This window comes from Pan paniscus, chromosome 1 (assembly GCF_029289425.2).
Source record: "Pan paniscus chromosome 1, NHGRI_mPanPan1-v2.0_pri, whole genome shotgun sequence".
Taxonomy (NCBI): domain Eukaryota; kingdom Metazoa; phylum Chordata; class Mammalia; order Primates; family Hominidae; genus Pan; species Pan paniscus.
Genome location: NC_073249.2, coordinates 221,568,089 through 221,588,827, shown reverse-complemented (window position 1 = coordinate 221,588,827; position 20,739 = coordinate 221,568,089). Strand labels below are relative to the sequence as shown.

The window sequence follows — 20,739 nt, the reverse complement described above, 5'->3', positions numbered from 1 at the left end:
AGGCAAAAATAAACAGAATCAAATGCCATGAAGGCAGGCGTGTGTTCTGTTTGCTGGTGTGACTGGCACACACCAGGGGCTCAGTAAATCCTTACTGAGTGGTGAAAGAAATGACTGAATGAAGAGAATAGCTCCAACGTGGGTACTACTCAGGAGCTGGGCAGCATCCCATGCAGTAGATGCTGATGACGGCAAAGATCCCACTTTAAGGGGCCAGGCTGTCCTTGTCAGACTGAACCTATTCTTCAAACCACTGTTTGTTTTTTTTTGAGACAGGGTCTTGCTCTGTCACCCCGGCTGGAATGCAGTGGCACAATCACAGCTCACTGTAGCCTCAACCTCCTGGGCTCAACCAATCCTTCCGCTTCAGCCTCCCGAACAGCTGGGACAACAGGCGTGTGTCACCATGCCCAGCTGATTTTTTCTCCTTTTTGTAGAGATAGGGTTTTGCCATGTTGCCTAGGCTGATCTTGAACTCCTGGGCTCAAGCAATCTGCCCACCTTGGCCTTCCAAAGTGCTAGGATTATAGGCCTGAGTCACCGCGCCCAGCCTGTTCAAATCTGTGAGCACATGGCATGTGGTGGCTGGTGCTGCTGTACCTTGGAGGCCTCCGTGAGGATGAGCTTCGAGTCCTTCACCAGGCACTGCAGGGGCACAGTCACGTCAATCACCTTCACCTTCTCGCTCTTCCTGCTCTTGTCATTGACAAACTTCCCGTACCAGGCATTGACGATGATGAGGCCTAAGGACAGACTCCGAGTAGAGGAAGGCCGCCTCCAGGCACCTCCTTGTGTGGCTTAGAGACCCCCAGCGCCCACCCTGGACCGAGAGGACACATGTTCTCACCCATTCTGGACTCTTCTGCCTCAATTATCCTTCGGACAGATTCCTGCATCAGCCGGACCTGCCAGAGAACAAGGATGACACAGTCAGGGCCCCGCCAGGCCTGTTCCACCTCTGGTCAGAGGGCCACAGGCAGGCAGTCTTGTCCACGGCAACATACTTGCTCAGGGCCTGGAAAGGAAGGGAGTGGGCGCCCTGACAGCTCTGCTACCCGAGTGGCTCACTCTGAAACTCCTAGACCTAGGGCAGGCAGCTCTGGGTCAGAAGGTGAGAAGCACCTGAAACGGCGTGACCCTCCCGTGGCCACCGGTGGGAGCTCCCTTTCTAGGGATCATTAATGCGTGGGTGGGATTTGTTGACCCAATAAAAAAACAATGCGTTGTCAGCTTTAAAAATAAAGAGATTTCACAGGAGAAGCTGGAATCCCAGCTCCTCTTGAGAAAGGACCTGTGTTCTCCTGTGGTGCCATTCTGCTGGGCATAGCTGTGCCGCCCCCTCAGACAGGCATGTGCTCGCCAGGCCGCGCACACGGCCCATGGCCACCTGGCAGTATGCTCGCCACTTACCCAGGAAGCCTGCTTCCTCCTGCTCAGTAAAAGGCAGAACACTCAGAGGGAAGAAAAAGAGGCCAATACTCACCACTTTAAAAAAGCCCTTGTTATGCCTTTGGAGGGTAATTATCTTCAGGGCAGGGACTGCAGAGCCCAGTGTCGCATCCCACAATAAAGACTAAATGGAGGGCCAAGTTGTTGGAGAAGAGAAGTCTGACCTCTAAGGCCCTGAGACCAACATGTGGGGTGTGGAGTGTGTCCCCTACAGCCCTCGCTTGGGAACGGCGGGGCAGCACTCACAGCGGACTCCGCCTCTTGCTTCTTCTGCAGCACATCGGTGGCGGCGCTTTCCCTCTGCTTCTCCAATTCCCTTACGCGAGAGGAACACAAGCCCCACGTTAGCGCGGCGCTGCCCAGCTTCCAGCCAACACAGCCCCTCCCGTGCTGGACCCGAGCCCAGCAAACAGTCTGTGATCTTACTGGAGTTCAGTTGTAGAACTTTAAAAAATATTCCCACGACAGTCTCAGGCAAGTCTGTTAGTCACAGGCTGGCAGCTTTCATTTTACCCTTAGATGGCTCTGCCCCACCTCCTCACCAAGCTGACGGGACACTGACTGTCAGTCTCTTTGGAAAGAAGACCCCACCACATGAGAATTTCAGGAGATCCCACCAACCTTGTGGGATTATTATTTTTTTAATTTTAATTTTAAGATAGAGATGGGGGTCTCACTATATTGCCCAGGCTAGCTCGAACTCCTGGGCTCAAGTGATCCTACTGTCTCGGCCTCCCGAAGTGCTAGGATTACAGGCGTGAGTTGTTAAATAACACTTTTGGTAGGAACAACTAATACCACTTTAGACACACAGATCCGCTTTCCTGTAATAAAGTATGGGCCTTGGGGTCAGCATATGCCTGTCCTCCCTTCTGAGAGAAGGCTGGGCCAGCACATGTCTTGTTCTAAGCCTCAAGCCTCCTAGGGAATTAGGATTCTGAGTCCAAAGGCCAGACGGGCCCAGAAGAGGAGATTCATTCCTTTATCTGAGATTCTCTAAGTGCAGTGCTTTACTAAATGAGATATTATAAAGTAACAAATCTATACCAGCTCTCAGTTTTCTGTAGAGATGCTTGCACTAATAATTTAGGTTTCATGGCATGCCCCAATGGATTATCTAAGAAACTACAAAAACATTGTGTTTCTGTGACTTTCAAGACTCTAGTTAACGCAGGCCCCTCACATACGGATCCAGAACGCATTCCTCTTAAACTCAGCGCCGGGAAAGGAGAAAGGAAAACTTCTTCTTTCTTGAGGCCATGGTTTAGAGGATCAACACTTTTTTTTTTTTTTTTTTTTTGAGACCGAGTCTTGCTCTGTCACCCAGGCTGGAGTGCAATGGTGCAATCTCGGCTCACTGCAACATCCACCTCCCAGGTTCAAGCAATTCTCCTGTCTCAGCCTCCCAGGTAGCTGGGATTACAGGCACGTGCCACCACGCCCGGCTAATTTTTCTATTTTTTTTAGTAGAGACAGGGTTTCACCATGTTGGCCAGACTGGTCCTGAACGCCTCACCTCGGGTAATCCACCTGCCTCAGCTTTCCAAAGTGCTGGGAAAACAGGTGTGAGCCACCACGCCCAGCCGAGGCCCAACACTTCTATAAACTCCAGTCCTTTCTGAGAGTAAGAATTACAAACGAAGAGATAACAGCAGTCCAACTACTGACAATGATGAGCAATAGTTAACATTTACCAATCGTGACCCAGACATCAGCCTAAGTGCTTTACATGCATTAATTAATTCAGGTTTCCTCATCACCCAACGCAGGAGGCTCTGTTATCCTCTCCATTTTAAGGGTGAGGAAACTGAGGCACAGGGCTGGCTAGTGACATGCCCATGACGTGTCAACTCACTTCTCTTTCTGAGCCCTGAGGTATGGTTTGATGATCAGACGGTGCATGGCAAAGTAGACCACTAGAGGCCCCACGGTGGCATAGAACACGGCGCTGGGCAGAAGCTGGTCCGTCAAGTGAATAGGGAAGAAGTATGTCTGACTGGCCCTGTTGAGCCTGGGGAAAAATACAAAAAAAAAAAAAAAAAAAAAAAGCCCAGATGAATCAGCTTTTCCAGGGAAGGGCAATGGGGTGTCAGGCACAGGAAGAGAACTTGTGTTGCGTGCAGCTGCGAGTTAAAGGAGCCTGCAGTCTGCTCCTTTCACAGTCCACCACCTTCTGCTGGCCTCCCGTTCCAAAGTCTGGCTGATGGATCTGACACTGTGACAGAAGAAAGATCCCAGTGTCTGCTGACCTCAAGCCAAAGCAGCAAGAGGAACACTTCACAGGGTCAACGTCCCCTACAGGTGCATTCAGTCATAGGCTGGAGAGGACAGGAATGGGCTCCTCCAGATGTCACTGGAGAGTCACATCCCAGTTCTTAACTGAGGTTTCCAAAGAAGTTGGTGAAGACTTCAAAAGTTAGTCAGTTAAGGAGCTTCTGCTTCCAGTGGTGGCTGAGTAGCTCCTATTGGACCAATGTGTAAACTCTGGACCACATATAAAAAATTTGGCCAGGCGCGGTGGCTCACGCCTGTAATCCCAGTACTTTGGGAGGCTGAGGTGGGCGAATCACCTGAGGTCAGGAATTTGAGACCAGCCTGGCCAACATGGTGAAACTTCATCTCTACCAAAAATACAAAAATTAGCCGGGCGTGGTGGTACCTGTCTGTAGTCCCAGCTACTCGGGAGGCTGAGTGAGGCGGGAGAACGTTTCAACCCAGGAGGCAGATTGTACCACAGCACTCCAGCCTGGTCAACAAGAGGAAAAGGACTGAGGATGCATGGACAGAATCTCAGAAACCCATGGAAGAGTGTTAAGTTTAATATATTGGTAATTAGAGCCCCAGTGAGGAAAAGGAAATTTACAGATGCAAGAAGTTTAGGAAACCCCAAGCATGATAAATACAACAGCCTTATCTATGTACATCACAAACTGCTGAAAAGCCAGAAAAAGAAAACATGCTGAGTAGCCACTGACAATATCTGACCGCACTCTTCCAGAATAAAAGCTCTTCCAGAATTGATAAAGAACACTCAAAACTTGGCCAGGCTCAGTGGCTCACGCCTGTAATCCTAGCATTTTGGGAGGCTGAGGCAGGCGGATTGCTTGAGGTCAGGAGTTTGAGACCAGCCTGGCCAACATGGTGAAACCCTGTCTCTACTTAAAATACAAAAATTAGCTGGGTGTGGTGGTGGGCGCCTGTAATCCCAGCTACTCAGGAGGCTGAGGCAGGAGAATTGCTTGAACCTGGGAGGTGGAGGCTGCAGTGAGCCAAATGCACTCCAGTCTGGGGTGCAAGAGCGAAACTCTGTCTCCAAAAAAAAAAAAATATATATATATATACACACGCACACGCACACACACACACACACACACACACACAGAGACAGGTTAAATGTGAATGGGTAAAAAAATAAATAGTAAGCATAAGAAAACTAAAAAAGCTATAAGGTAGACTTCAAGACAAAAATTTTTCTCTTTTTTTTTTTTGAAGTGACAGGGTCTCACTCTGTCATCTAGGCTGAGGGGCACAATCACAGCTCACTACCACCTTGAGCTCCTGGGCTCAAGTGATCTTCCTGTCTTGGCCTCCCAAAGTGTGCGCTCCACTGTACTGAGCCTTCAAATATTATCTGAGGAGAGATGGCTGATGCCAGCTCTAATCTAGGTAAGTGATTTGGCTTTGTTTCCAAAACTGAGCTGTGATCCACTTTGACTCACTCACTGAGTTCCTCTCAAGTACTACGATGGGTTTTAGGTTCTAGAAGTGCAGGTGAGAATAAAATGGACCAAGTCCAAGAGCTTATGTCTGATGAGGAGTGGAGGAGATGGCCCTTCAGATGGAGACTGGTTCGCTGGAGACTGAACATGGTAAACATGGTGGGGGAGATCACCTGGGGCAAGGGGAAGGGCTACTATGTTATACAAGATGAATTAGGGGACATTTGAGCAGCGAGCAGATACTTACAGGGAGTGAAGGAAATGGCCACGTATTTATCTGCAGACTGAGAAATAGCAAAGGCCACCTCATAAGCAGGAGGGGGCCTGGTGTGTGCCAGGAATAGCTCCAGGGGGTCAGGATGGCTGGGGTTGGGGTAGAGAGGAGTACTACATCACGGAGGGCATTGTAGGCTCCAAAGTCTCTGAAGGGCTTTGGCCTCCGACTGGAATTGAGGGAACCTCTGAGGTTTTAGGCAGAAGACAGACGTGAACTGCCTTCAATTTTAAAAAGGACTCTCCTACGGAAAGCAGACACACAAGGAGGGAGACAGGTTCAGTGGGGAGGGTGCTGTGTAACTAAGACAAAGATGCTGGCCGCAGTGAGGTTGAGAAATGGCGAGACTGGGGATACAATTTTGGAGTACATGTTCAGGAGATGATTTTGAGATATGTATGATTTGGAGTGTGGGAGAGAAAGAGATCGAGGCTGACTCCAAGGTTTTTGGACAGAGCAAGTAGAAGGCCAGAGCTCTCATTTACTGAGATAGGAAAGGAGGCTGGGCGCTGTGGCTCACACCTGTAATCCTAACACTTTAGGAGGCCGAAGCGGGAGAACTACTTGAAGCCAGGAGTTCAAAACCAACCTGGGCAACCAAATGAGACCCTGTCTCTATAAAAATAAAATAAAAAAAGAGAGAGAGATGGGAAAGACTTCGGGCAGAGCAGGTTCTGAAGGTTCTTCGTTTCTGGGGGCACAGGGAGGGATCGAGTTCTGTTTGGATACGTGACATCTGAGATGCTGTTAGGTATCCAAGTAGAGATTAGGAAGAGAAAGCTGGACAAATATATGAGCTGGAGATTGAGGGGGTGGTCCAAGCTGGCACTTGCAACGTGAGTCCTCAGGGCATGAGAGCCATGAGGCTGGACATGACTGCTTGGGAGTGAGTCTGGAGAGAGAAGGGCTGTGCCCTGCAGTGGTGCCTCCATTTAGGGGTTTGGGAGACAGCAGCCATCTGGTACGGAAAGCCAGAGCAGGGCCTGGTATCCTGGAAACTCAGGGCAGAGGCTGTAAGGGCAGGAGGGAACGGCCACCGCGACAGCAGGTGCAGAGACCAAATAAGATGAAGAAGAATCACCCTCTGATCTGCCACAGGAGGGAGGGTGCCCCACTGATGAGGTGAGAAAGGCTGATTCTGGAGAGGGCTGGTTTTTCTGGAGAGGCCTGACTGGAACACGTTTAGAAAGAAAGAAGACGGATGCAAGCGAAAACAGACAACTTTTTTTTTTTTTTTTTTTTTTTTTTTTTGAGTGGAGTCTTGCTCTGATGCCCAGGCTGGAGTGCAGTGGCGCCATCTCGGCTCACTGCAAGCTCTGCCTCCTGGGTTCACGCCATTCTCCTGCCTCAGCCTCCCAAGTAGCAGAGACTACAGGAGCCCGCCACCATGCCCGGTTAATTTTTTGTATTTTTAGTAGAGACGGGGTTTCACCGTGTTAGCCAGGATGGTCTCAATCTCCTGACCTCGTGATCTGCCCACCTTGGCCTCCCAAAGTGCTGGGATTACAGGTGTGAGCCACAGTGCCCGGCCAAAACCAGACAACTCTTTTGAGGAACTAAGGAGAGGACAGTGACTAGACTCAGGTGGAGCAAGGGTGTGTGTGCCAATGGAAACCCCTGGTGAGAGGGATGAACCGATATGGCAGCTGCTACTGGAGATGCTGTGCCCGGGGGATAGCTGCCAGGCCAGTGACTCCAGGAGGCCTGGGCTGCTAGGATGCATCCTGTGACATCAGGCGAGGCTGCTGGAGCTCAGACGTACACCTCACTCCCTCGGTGTTGGAACTATGCACTGCTTGACATTTGCTTACTCAGCAAAGACACAGGCAACTGTTATTTTTTTTTTTTTGAGACGGAGTCTCACTCTGTCACCCGGGCTGGAGTGCAATGGAGCGATCCCGGCTCACTGCAAGCTCCGCCTCCTGGGTTCAAGCGATTCTCCTGCCTCAGCCTCCTGAGTACCTGGGACTACAGGCACCCGCCACCACCCCTGGCTAATTTTTTGTATTTTTAGTAGAGATGGGGTTTCACCATGTTAGCCAGGATGGTCTCGATCTCCTGACCTCGTGATCCATGGCACCCGGCTGAATTTTTTTTTTTATATTTTTTGAGACGGAGTCTCACTGTCCCCCAGGCTGGAGTGCAGTGGCACGATCTCCATCTCAGCTCACTGCAACCTCCGCCTTCGGGTTCAAGCAATTCTCCTGCCTCGGCCTCCCAAATAGCTGGGATTATAGGCGTGTGCCACCACGTCTGGCTAATTTTTGTATTTTCAGTAGAGATGGGGTTTCGCCACGTTGGCCAGGCTGGTCTCAAACTCCTGACCTCAGGCGATCCGGCCGCCTTGGCCTCCTAAAGTGCTGGGATTACAGGCATAAGCCACTGCACCTAGCCAAGCAACTGTGTCTTTAAGAACAAAATTACAATGCAAAGGCTATTTCAGCCTTAACTTGGGTAAAGCCTGGTTGAGTGAAGGTGACAGGCATTCCTTGACCAGAAAGGCCTAAGTTCAACTTACTTGACTTTGAGAGAAACGCCCTGTGGAACTCCAACGCTGACAGCTGCACCCAAAACGCTGTGCCTGGAGATCTTCCTCTCAGCTCCGTACTCCACCACCGTCCCAAAGAAGCCTGCTCTGCAGGGAGAGAACGCGGTCTGTGCCTGTGCCCCTCATTCATCACTTCAGGGGCAGCTGTCATTTGAGAAGGGGCCAGGTACCTTCCCTTCCCTCCCTCCAGCCTCCTCGACCCCCAGGGAGCAGATTCATGACAGAAGAAGGTCGGGACACCCATGGTCTAGTTCTTCCACAACACTCTCTAAGCCCCTCAAGGGCTGGGACTGTCGTGTTAAATCCCCCACAGCCTCAAAATAGGAAGCTCTCCAAAAATGTCACACACACGTAGATATTCACATGAGCAAGGTATCTTACACCAACTGGTTCCACTGTGAAGACCCGCATGCAGTACCAGTGTGCTTCCATTTTAGCCAGGCCAGGACTTACTTGAGGGATCCTTTCACACGAGTCTGATCGTCATCTTGGAATTTGTGCTGATAGCTGATCAGTGCAAAGGAGTGAGGGATTCCCAGCTGGGGAGACAGAGGGTGCAAGGATGCGTGGCTAGGGCGTGTGACTCCATGGGGAGATGGGTATCTGCCTCCCACTAGCTCTGGGCATCTGCTGCACACAGGCCTTTAAGGCAGGGGTCACGGTCTGGCAGCCGCAGTGAGTGCACCATGATTTATTAGCAGCCAGTAGTTAAAAACTGGGAGACTTCACTGAAAACCCAGTTTTCTAGCTTCTCACAAGAAATAAAAAACTCTGGTGACACTGAGCCTATGCTCCTAGGTGGCAGCGGCTGGTGAGAGCCAAGGAGCAGTGGCCCGTGTGGGGCTTCTCATGTACCAGCCCTGGTGTGGCCACAGGGGCGTCCGAGGGCATGATTCTGCTATGGGGCTTCATCTGCCCGCCCCCGATTCCGTGGGTGGCTCCCACCAGACATTAAGATGTTGTTCTGCTTTAAGATGATCCAACAAAGCTGCCCCAGGCGCCTGAAGGCAACTGCATTTCATACTCGAAGGTTCCACCAGGTCACTCGAGTGTGAGCACCGAGAGCCTGCCCCTCAGGGCCCTGCGTGGGCTTAGACTTAGTGGTGATCAAGACGCAGGATTTAAGGGGAGCACTGAGTGCTTGGGAGGAGGGGTCCTCCCAGAGCTCTGTCTGCAGGAGATGATGGCTGCTCGGCTCACCTGCAGGGCCACAGTGAAGTGGCTGGTTTTAGTGTCTCGGACGATGCTAGTGTTCATGGCTGACTGGATACCCCATCGCCACTGCAGGTAGCCCACGGTGTTCTTGTCTAGGTTCCGAGCTAGGACAGTGGTCAGGCCGGGTCGGATTCCACGGGATGAAAACTGCAGCGCACAGTTTGTTGTCACAAAGCTGGAGAGACACAGAGACAGAATAGGTCCTGGATGGCACCTGCTCTCAGCTGTTCTGTTACTTCCTCTCTGCCTGGCTAAGACCTCACTTACTGTCACGTCTATGCATCCCTGGGCCAGCTCCCAGTAAAAAAAAAAAGCAGGAGGTCAGGCCTCTATCCACACAGAGGGGGAGGGTCCTAGCCAGAATCTTCCTAGTAACCTCCCGACTCCCCTCAGCCGCCCTAACTTTAGCTACAACCAAATAGGCACCTGACTGTCTGCATTCCTAAGCCAGCAGATGCAACCCCACTCAAGTTAGAATGGATGGGGGCCAAGGAGTGCAAGTCAGAATCACCTACGGAGGGTCTCATATTAAGCAGTCCAAGACAGTGGTGCTCAAACTACTGCACGCTGGAATCACCCGGCTCATCCACAAATCACGGCTGGTGGCTTCTCCGCCGGCACGCTGACTCCTTCAGTGTGGGCTTGGAGTGCTAAGTGTCCCAATGATTCCAATGTGCAGTAGAGTTTGAGAATCACTTACCTAGAGGACACCCCAGACCTATGGAACCAGAATTTCTGGGTGGAGGCATCAGTATATTTTTGGAGCTGCTGTGTGATTTCTGATGTACTAGTGACCACAGCTGGGTACTAGTGACAGAAACTACAGGCAAAGCGAGCACAGGAAACCGGTTCCCGAAAAGAGCCTCTGCAGTTTCTTTCCAAGGAGTTCAGCCCCATCTTCTGGTTGAAAAGAGGTATTTCATTTTACTAACAGAAATTCACACTTCATTCAAGGTGCTGAAGGGTAAACTAACAGCTGGTTTCTTTAATAAAGAGCTCCACATCAATTGCCTAAGTTTCTTTCTCTCCTTTCTAAGCTCTGGAGGTGATGTTTATGCCATTAAAATAACAGTAGGCAGGCTCATTGGCTCACACCTGTAACCCCAGCACTTTGGGAGGCTGAGGAGGCAAATTGCTTCACCCCAGGAGTTCAAGGACAGCCTGGGCAACATGACAAAACCCGCATCTCTACAAAAAAGACACAAAATTAGCCAGGTGTAGTGGCACGCCCTGTAGTCTCAGCGACTCTGGAGGCTGAGGAGGAAGGAGCACTTGAGCCTGGACAGGTCATTTTTTTTTTTTTTTTTTTGACGGAGTTTCGCTCGTCCAGGCTGGAGTGCAGTAGCGTGATCTTCTCAGCTCACTGCAACCTCCGCCTCCTGGATTCAAGTGATTCTCCTGCCTCAGCTTCCTGAGTAGCTGGGACTACAGGCGCCCACCACCATGTCCGGTTAATATTTTGTATTTTTAGTAGAGATGGGGTTTCACCATGTTGGCCAGACTGGTCTCGAATTCCTGCCCCCAGGTGATCCACCCGCCTCAGCCTCCCAAAGTGCTGGGATTATAGGCGTGAGCCACTGTGCCCAGCCAACAGGTCGATATTTTTGATTTAAGATGGCTTCTTCGGCCGTAACTCCATCGTAAATCAAGGAACATCTGCAACTTGATCCAAGGATTAGAGGACCCTGGTTAGCAGACATCCATAACTAACCTGGCCACTATATATTAAGAAACTGGGCTAGGAGGCCGGGCGTGGTGGCTCACGCCTGTAATCCCAGCACTTTGGGAAGCCGAGGTGGGTGGATCACAAGGTCAAGTGATTGAGACCATCCTGGCCAACATGGTGAAACCCCGACTCTACTAAAAATACAAAAATTAGCTAGGCGTGGTGGCATGTGCCTGTAGTTCCAGTTACTTGGGAGGCTGAGGCAGAAGAATAGCTTGAACCTAGGAGGTGGAGGTTGCAGTGAGCCAAGACTGCGCCACTGCACTCCAGCCTGGTGACAGAGCAAGACTCCGTCTCAAAAACAAAACAAAACAAACAAAAAAAAGAAGCTGGCATCCTTGGTCACACATCACCCCCTTGTTTATAAATCAGTCGTCCTTCTGTTTAAATCTGCTCAAGTCTAATAAGCTCTGAGTAGTAGAACTAAATTCAATTTCCAAACCTGTAAATGCTGATGATCAGTCCACCCCAAACTCTTGGTGACCACTCAATGAATAGACACTGAGGCTCAACCAGAACAAAACGGCCAAAAGATTTTGCTTAATGAAGTGTCTCCCAAGCTTGTGTGACCTTAAGAATCACCTGGGGCGCTTAAAACACCTAGATTCCCAGTCCCCTCCCTCATAAGACCCAAAGCAGCTTTTTTTCTTTTTTTTGAGACAGAGTCTCGGCTCTGTCGCCCAGGCTGGAGTGCAGTGGCACGATCTTGGCTCACTGCAACCTCTGCCTCCCGGGTTCAAGCAATTCTCCTGCCTCAGCCTCCCAAGTAGCTGGAATTACAGGTGCCCACCACCACGCCTGGCTAATTTTTGTATTTTTAGTAGAGACAGGGTTTCACCATGTTGGCCAGGCTTGTCTTGAACTCCTGACCTCAGGCGACCCGCCTGCCTTGGCCTCCCAAAGTGTTGGGATTACAGGAGTGAGCCACCGCACCTGACCAGCATTTCTTTTTTTTTTTGAGAGAGGGTCTTGCTCTGTCACCTAGGCTGAAGTGCAGTGGTGTCATCATGGCTCACTGCAGCCTCGACCTCCTGGCCTCAAGCGATCCTCCCACCTCAGCATCCCAAGTAGCTGAGACTACAGGTGTGTGCTACCACACCTGGTTAATTTTTATATTTTTTGTAGAGTCAAGGTTTCGCCATGTTGCCTAGGCTGGTCTCAAACTCCTGAGCTCAAGTGATCGTCCCACCTGGCCTCCTAAAGTGCTGGGATTACAAGCATGAGCCACCACACCCTGCCCCCGAGGTGGCTTTTAACCAGCATCTGGGGTGACCAATCTAAGTAGACAGGGTCAGGACAACACTGATGTGTATACAGATGCTGTTTCCCTGCTGTTCTCTTCTAAGTATGAATCCCAGTCCCCTTCTCAGACCCAGTAGGTGAATCCAATTACGTAGAGCAGGGGACTGTGGAGCTGTGTTGTGAGCAGCACCCAGGTGATGCCCCATGGCAGCATGTCCCACATTCCTTCCATCTTTTAAAAAATTTTTTTTTCGGTGGCAGTCTTGCTCTGTCGCCTAGGCTGGGGTACAGTGGTGCAATCTCAGCTCATTGCAGCCTCAACCTCCCGGGTTCAAGCAATCCTCCCACCTTGGCCTCCCAAAGCCCTGGGATTGCAGGTGTGAGTCACATCGGCTCCTTTTCCTCTTTGTGTGTCTGGAAGCACTGCTTTTTTTTTTTTTTTTTTTTTTGAGACAGAGTCGCCCAGGCTGGAGTGCAGTGGAGCGATCTCGGCTCACTGCAAGCTCCGCCTCCTGGGTTCACGCCATTCTCCTGCCTCAGCCTCTCGAGTAGCTGGGACTAAAGGCGCCTGCCACCGCTCCCGGCTAATTCTTTGCATTTTTAGTAGAGACAGAGTTTCACCGTGTTAGCCAGGATGGTCTCGATCTCCTGATCTCGTGATCCACCCGCCTCGGCCTCCCAAAGTGCTGGGATTAGAGGCATGAGCCACCGTGCTCAGCCAGGAAGCACTGCTTTGGTGCCTAAGCGGCCTCCGCCTGCCCCACAGGCCACATCCTCCTGTTTCGCAGGCTCTCTCCCAACTTCTCCTGCTCTCCCTACAACAGGCTGACCTGCAAGCCTGCCTGTGTTCTCTGCCCCATGCCCCACAGACAAACGACCAGACTAGTGGGCAGGGATTAGGTCAACCCCTGCAGAGCCTGGCAGGCACACAGATACATGTCTCATTGGAAGTGTAATAACTTTCTTTTTTTTTTTTTGAGACAGTCTTGCTCTGCTGCTTAGGCTGGAGTACAGTGGTGTGATCTTGGATCACTGCAACCTCCGCCTCCTGGATTCAAGAGATCCTCCCACCTCAGCCTCCCAAGTAGCTGGGACTACAGGCAAGCACCACCATGCCTGGTTAATTTTTATATTTTTAGTAGATGGGGTTTCGCCATGTTGGCCAGGCTGGTCTCGAACTCCTGTACATGTTTGTACAGCCTACAATACATGTTTGATAAGAAAGTTATTCATGCCACTGTGCCTGGGCACAGTGGCTCACACCTGTAATGCCAGCACTTTGGGAGGCCAAGGTGGGAGGATCACCTGAGGTCAGGAGTTAAGAGACCAGCCTGGCCAACAAGGAGAAACCCCAACTCTACAAAAATTAGTCAGGCATGGTGGTGCACACCTGTAGTCCCAGCTACTCAGGAGGGTCACCTGAGCCTGGGAGGTTGAGGGTGCAGTGAGCCAAGATTGCATCACTATTCTCCAGCCGGGGTGACAAAGTGAGACCTGTCTCAAAACAAAAAACATGTACTCCAGGCTTGCTGAAGTGGCTCATGCTTCTAATCTCAGTGCTTTGGGAGGCCAAGGTGGGAGGACTGCTTGAATCCAGGAGCTTGAGACCAGCCTAGGCAACATAGAGATAACTTATCCCTAAAAAAAAACTAAACAATGAGCCAGGCATGTTGGCACACGCCTGTAGTCCTAGTTTTTCGGGAGGTTGAGGGAGGAGGACTGCTTGACCCCAGGAGTTCAAGGCTGCAGTGGACTATGACCGGACTATTGCACTCTAGCCTAGGCAACAGAACAAAACCTCGTCTCTAACAAAAATAAAGTAAAATAAAATAGGCCAGGCACGGTGGCTCACGCCTGTAATCTCAGCACTTTGGGAGGCCGAGGCAGGTGGATCACCTGAGGTCAGGAGTTCGAGACCAGCCTGACCAACATGGTGAAACCCCATCTCTATTAAAAATACAAAAATAGCTGGGTGTGGTGGCACACGCCTGTAGTCCCAGCTACTCGGAAGGTTGAGACAGGAGAATAGCTTGAACCCAGGAGGCAGAGGCTGCAGTGAGCCGAGATCACACCACCGCACTCCAGGCTGGGCAAGACAGAGCAAGACCCTGTCTCAAAAATAAATAAATAAATAAAATAAACTCCGTGTGCTCCATTCTAGGACTCCTTCAGCTATATCTTCCTCTGGAAGAAAGAGGTATTATTTACCCTCCACCAATTCTTTTATCTGAGCTCACACAGACATCACTGCACCCACCATATAGGAAATGAAGACACTGCTGTCGTTCTAGAAGGGACAGGGATATACAGTTCTAGGAGTGTTGACATGGCAGCAGCAGAGACGACAGGAAGCAGAGGCTGGCTGGGGACTACATCTCTGGCATATGTCAATCAACCCGATGATGAGGCAGTCTGTCATTCTCTGGGACAATGGAACGATCCATAAGTCTGTAAGTGTTTCGGTCCACTGACCAACTCTCCCTGAAGGCACTCTTTCTCCGTGGCCTCGTGGCATAGGTAAGGGAGGTGCGAGACCTGGATGGTGCAGCCTGGCCAGGGCTGGGACAAGGGTCCGGCCCCTGCAATCCCGCCTCTTCCCACCTGCACACTGCCTGGGCTTCACGCCAGTGCTATACCTGCCCTTGATGTATGCAGTGACCTTGTAGGACAGACAAGATAGTGCCAACCACTGTGATAAAAAGAACACACAGTTCTAGTCTCCTAAGCCAACAAAGACCACCAAAGAGGAGCTGCTGTCTCTCATATTTACCATCTTGGTGTGAGATTACGGAACAGCTTGAGACCGAACAAAGGCCCCTGTAGGTCTCCGGCTCCAAATTCCAACTGTTTGAAAAGGAAAAAGAGAAGGCATTAATGGTGTTTTATCTCATAGCAGCAACCCAGGCTCAGGTATGTACCTCTGGGTATAATTCCTTCATTCAATTCACTGGTCTTGCCAGGGCTCTAAAAGAAGGGGGTGGAAGATTGTTAATGTCTCATCTTAACCTTTGCCAAATGGAGCTGTCTGCTGCCACAGATCCAAAGGAGACCCAGGCTTCAAAGGCACATGTTTCATTGGTGTCCCTCCAAAGAAAAAACTGCTCACCTCTGTTCCTTGCCTCCCAGGCTGAGGTCAGGAGACCAGCTGGCTCCCCCTACCCCTCCCGGCGCAGCCCCCCACCACCTGCAGAGCACCGACTGTGGTCCGGTGTGCCCCCCACCTCCGCATGCACTGCCGACTCCTTTTCATTTTCATCCTGCGCCAAATGTCTCCCAGGTCACTGGGGCGGTCCTCAGGGGCCTGATGTTAAAGCCCAGCCGTGGTTCCACACTCGCACCGCCTTGGAAGTCACAGCTGAGCCTGGCTGCCATGTTTACTAGTCTGGGTGACTTTCAAGCAACTCTTCGATGTTAATTTGATGCAGCTCAATTTGCTCGGCAGAACTGGCTGTTAAATGGCCACCAATCAGTGAACCATCACGCTGAAGAGAGCACCTGCCTTCTGAATTGTGCAGGAAAAAGAGCCCACAGGCTTTTTGCTCAAAGGGAACAAACACACGGAGTTTCAGAGGCTGGATTTCTAGAAGTTGGCATCTCATAGGAAACCTTGTTTTTCTATGCTAATTTTAAACCGTGAGGAAGACTGACAGGACTTCTCAGATATGAGACCTATTTATTTATTTATTTTTGAGACGGAATTTTGCTCTTGTCCCCCAGACTGGAGTGCAACGGTGCGATCTTGACTCACTGCAACCTCTGCCTCCTGGGTTCATGTGATTCTCGTGATTCTCCTGCCTCAGCCTCCCAAGTAGCTGGGATTACAGGCAGGTGCCACCATGCCCAGCTAAGTTTTGTATTTTTAGTAGAGACGGGGTTTCACCATGTTGGCCAGGCTTATGAGACCTATTTTTCTTTTAGGACCAGTCAACTTATGGAAGCTTGACACTTGGTACCGTTCTTACACAACAACGGGGCCCCCAGGGTGAGTTTGAGGGTGAGCTTTGAGAGTGTAAATGTTCAGAAATAAGGCTTTGCACGGACAACACAACTCAGCCAATAGACATTCTTACCTCTCCCCATCCCTTTGCCGAAGTTACTCGTCTGAGCGCAAAGTTAATGGAACCTCCTCCATTTCCATTCTGGGTTGAGAGGCTTCCAGAGAGGATGGCTGTGTCTGTCGCTGTCAAGGGTGCCTAAAAATGGTATTTGCTGGTAATGAATGAATCAAAACAACAGGAAGTGCCAATGGCAGCAGCCTAAAGAACGCACTGTGAGCCCAAGGCCAAAGGTGCAGACGATTCCTCTGTTCAGAAGCACACATGGATGCAGAACTGCCGCAACAGCTTCACTTTTCTTCCGCTTTGTTATTTGGTCTGCATGTGACCACGAGGGTAATATGCTTTGCAAAAGCTTTAATGGGCACATTTCACAACACCAGGGGAAACATGGGGCTGCATGTCCCAATGGTATCAGATAGCACAGTGACTTCACTGTGTGCCTTCCCTCTGTGGTTTGCCATCAGGGTTCCGGGGGGACTGAAGACCTTCCCATGGCTGTATTCTGTATCAACTGACTCAGGGAGCTCCAAGAGGGGGCAAATTTCCCCAAGTTAGGACTCCACGTTGTTGGCTGATGCAATGGAGAATAAATTAATGAGCTGAGGAGACAAAGACCTACTATAAACGCTCAGGAGAATGACCTGACCTCGCCACATCCAAATAGTGGGCAGAATGGTGACATTTTTGCGTGCCCAGGGCTCAGGATGAAAGCTGCTATAGCCTTGCGGCACCTAGCAGAATTTGCCTTAAAACTAAAACCGGTTGTTAGAATGATCCATGGAGGTCTGCTTTCTCTCCCAGAACCCCATGACCTTGGGCCTCTACTTCTCCCAGACCATTAACACCCTCTGCTGGAAAGGCCCAAGACCTTGGGAGCCAAGTGCCCCAGCCCACACTCCTGCTGGCTCACATGCCAGCACAGCGGTAACACACGGCTGGGACTGAAGCGCTTTCTTTTTTAAGTGGCTAATTGCATCCTTTCATAAATAAAGATGAGAAAAACCCTGGGCAGACTCTCATTCCAGCTGCTTGGTGTGCTGTGCCTCATTAACTCGAGCCCTTGCTGTACTCGGAGAGGTGGTTGTGTGCTTTACCTCAATGGACTGGGATATGTGCATTTTATTAATTTCAATCTGCGGAAAGCTACTGCCGGACACATCTTCATACTCCTCATCATAGCGATCAAAAAGGTCAGTGGCATCTACTCCAACGCTGATCGTTCCCTGGGGCAGAAAAACAAGCCGTCAGCAGAACGGGTGGTATTTGTGGAATGAAAGACAATGCTACACTTCAACAGCCAGCTCGCTTTAATTGAACAAGTCATTTGACTTCAGGGTTCACTGGGTTTAGGTAGGACACTCCACCAGGAAGCCCACAAAGCATGAATGTCACAGTCCGAACCAAACTGCAGAGCACCACAGACATCCAGAGCTAGAAAACATCATTTGACCAGGAGAGCCGGTCCGCATGTCTGCAGAGCAATGACACGCCAAAGACAAAAGTGTTAGTCAAAGGAGTAAGAGCTACACAGTTTGATTTTCAGAGACCAAACAGGACCCAAGAATGCACAAAACAACCTAGAAATGAGCTACATGGATTAAACATCTTTTGGTAAACAACCTTATACCACAAAACTACCCTAAAACTCTTTAAATAAAAATACCTTCAAAGATAAAGCAGCACAAATTATGAACAAATGGGAGACTTTAAAATTAATCCACCTTCTCAAATTAATGAGAATTAAGTTTGAGAAACAGAACACTGTATTTGCTCAAGGAATTCTAAGCTAAAATTTTGCTGATAAAAATGCTTGTTACTCAGAAAATCAATGTTTATTATTCTTTGATAGTCACAACTTTAAAAACGGACATATATCTTAATCCAGTATATGAAACCATGGCCACACACATTTTTTTAACTAAACTTTTTGCAGCCCATTGAAACAATGTTTTTTTGCTAGCTTTTTTTGCTAGTTTTTTTGTAGTCTCGCTCTGTCACCAGGCAACATTAGCCATTAGTCCAGTGCAGTGCAGTGGCACGATCTCGGCTCACTGCAACCTCCGCCTCCTGGGTTCAAGCGATTCTCTTGCCTTAGTCTCCCGAGTAGCTGGGACTACAGGCGCACGCCACCATGCCCAGTTACTTTTTGTATTTTTAGTAGAGGCAGGGTTTCACCATGTTGACCAGGATGGTCTCGATCTCTTGACCTCGTGATCCACTCGCCTCGGCCTCCCAAAGTGCTGAGATTACAGGCGTGAGCCACCACGCCCAGCTGGTGCTAGCTTTCTATCAGATGCTTCAATCTGAAAATGCATTAACCCTAATAATTACTTGATTTCTGTTGAGGGTGAAACACCTGACATTATAAATGCTACTATAAACTCAATTAAAAGGTTCCACATTAAAGGTAAACGTGTTTGTTTTTGCGGTGATATTCAAATACCAACTTGGAGGCAGTATAGTGTTATGGTAAAAAATTTTCTTATTAAATCAAGAAACCCATGGACTAGAAACATCCTTAGAATTAGTTGTAGTGATACGCATAATGTATAATTGTGTCAAAACAAGCTGTGGTATTCTACCCATGGAAAATGAAGTTGTAGTTGCCAAAATTTACAAATTTTTTATATTCACAGAGTAACAGCATGAACACATCTCTGTCATGATGATGATTCTGAATAATCAACAAAACTGCCTGGCAGTATATGAACAATCTGTGGCCAGGTGTGGTGGCTAATACCCGTAATCCCAACACTTTCGGAGGCTGAGGGAGTGGGATCACCTGAGGTCAGGAGTTCGAGACCAGCCTGGCCAACATGGTGAAACCCTGTTGCTACTAAAAATACAAAAATTAGCCAGGTACACGTCCCAGCTACTCTAGAGGCTGAGGCAGGAGAACTGCTTGAACCTGAAAGGTGGAGGTTGCAGTGAGCCAAGATTGCGCCACTGCACTCCAGCATGGGTGACAGAACAAGACTCTGTCTCAAAAACAAGAACAGGCCGGGTGCGGTGGCTCATGCCTGTAATCCCAGCACTTTGGGAGGCCGAGGCAGGCGGCTCACGAAGTCAGGAGTTTGAGACCAACATGGTGAAACCCCATCTCTACTAAAAATACAAAAATTAGCTGGGCGTGGTGGTGCGCACCTATAATCCCAGCTCCTCAGGAGGTTGAGGCAGGAGAATTGCTTCAACTTGTGAGGAAGAGGTTGCAGTGAGCCAAGATTGTGCCACTGCACTCCAGCCTGGGCAAAAGAACAAGACTCCATCTAAAAAAAAAAAAAAAAAAAAAAAAAATTACAATCACTGAAAATAAAGCTTGTAATGAAAAATAATCTGAAGCTGATCTTTTTACGGGGAAAAAAACCATACAAAATAAATAAGAGTTTATGAGATATAATGAGATATAATTTTGAAATTCCATAACGGCATTTTGGAGTATCTTTATTTTGTGTAGGAATCTTGGTGGAGCTGTCATGTTTAATTGGGTAAATTTATATTCTGTTCAAGAATGAAATGGAATTGAAAAGGTCTACAGTTTTATAGCATCTAAATTTGATAAAACATTCAAAAGATCATAAATAAAGATGATTTAGAAAAATGTGTCAAAGAAAACTGTTGTGAATAAAGTTAAAAAGACAATACCTGTCAAAATACTTGGGCCAAGATATTTTTATGTTCTAATATGAAGAAATTTAGAATTGAGAGAATATTTTCTAAATTAAAAATATGATATACAGAGATGAATCAATTAAATGTGTCAAAAATTTCAGCTGAGTGCTGTGGCTCACTCCTGCAATCCCAGTACTTTGGGAGGCTGAGGTGGAGGGATTGCTTGAGCCCAGGAGTTCGAGACCAGCCTAGGCAACATGTTGAGACTCTGTCTCCACAAAAAAACTAAAACCAAAAAAAAAAAAAAAAAAAGTTTAGCTGGGAGTGGTGGTATCCGCCTGTGGTCCCAGTCACCTAGGAGACTGGGAGGATTCCACTGGGAGGTGGGAGGATTCCTTGAGCCCGGGAGGTCAAGGCTGCAGTGAGCTGTGACTGTATCACTGCACTCTAGCCTGGGTGATAGTATGAGACCCTATCTCAAAGTAAAATATAACTTGCTAAATATAAATGCAACTTTCATAAAGATGGTAGGCAATGTTATAAAAGAAAAAGACACAGGAAATACACTCTTCAAAAAATAGTGTGACACACTGTGGAAGTTAGATCAAAGGCCTCCTAAGGAACCATGCCTGCGGGTACTCACGCCCTTGTACAGAGCCCTCTCCTTGATCCTGAACCTCTCAGGTTCACAAAAGCAACTCTCAGACTTGCTTTTGTCCAACGGAATGCGTGGATGTGATGGTGCTGACTTCAAGACCAGCTCACAAGAAGCCTTGCAGCTTGGCCCAGGTCTCTAAAATGCACTATCTGGGGGACACTAGCTAATACGTATTAAGTCCAACTACCTAGAGACTGCTGTTCGCAAGGAAGCCTGAGCTGGCCCGGGGAGAGGTTGCCTA

General features: G+C 49.2%; 1 protein-coding gene across 3 annotated transcripts in view; it reads right to left on the bottom strand.

Annotated features, from left to right (window-relative positions):
• DNAJC11 (DnaJ heat shock protein family (Hsp40) member C11) overlaps positions 1-20,739 on the bottom strand; it is a 66,922-nt gene that overhangs the window by 2,409 nt on the left and 43,774 nt on the right. For 2 of the 3 annotated variants that reach the window (XM_008975686.4, XM_055098676.2), the window contains 10 exons: positions 17,326-17,454; positions 16,244-16,366; positions 14,944-15,017; positions 9,191-9,380; positions 8,444-8,529; positions 7,961-8,077; positions 3,305-3,460; positions 1,696-1,765; positions 848-905; positions 601-743 (listed from right to left, as the gene is read on the bottom strand). In XM_008975686.4, coding sequence (XP_008973934.2) covers positions 601-743; positions 848-905; positions 1,696-1,765; positions 3,305-3,460; positions 7,961-8,077; positions 8,444-8,529; positions 9,191-9,380; positions 14,944-15,017; positions 16,244-16,366; positions 17,326-17,454 — 1,146 coding nt within the window. The remainder of the gene's footprint in view (positions 1-600; positions 744-847; positions 906-1,695; positions 1,766-3,304; positions 3,461-7,960; positions 8,078-8,443; positions 8,530-9,190; positions 9,381-14,943; positions 15,018-16,243; positions 16,367-17,325; positions 17,455-20,739) is intronic. The other variant, XM_008975688.4, reaches the window with a different exon arrangement.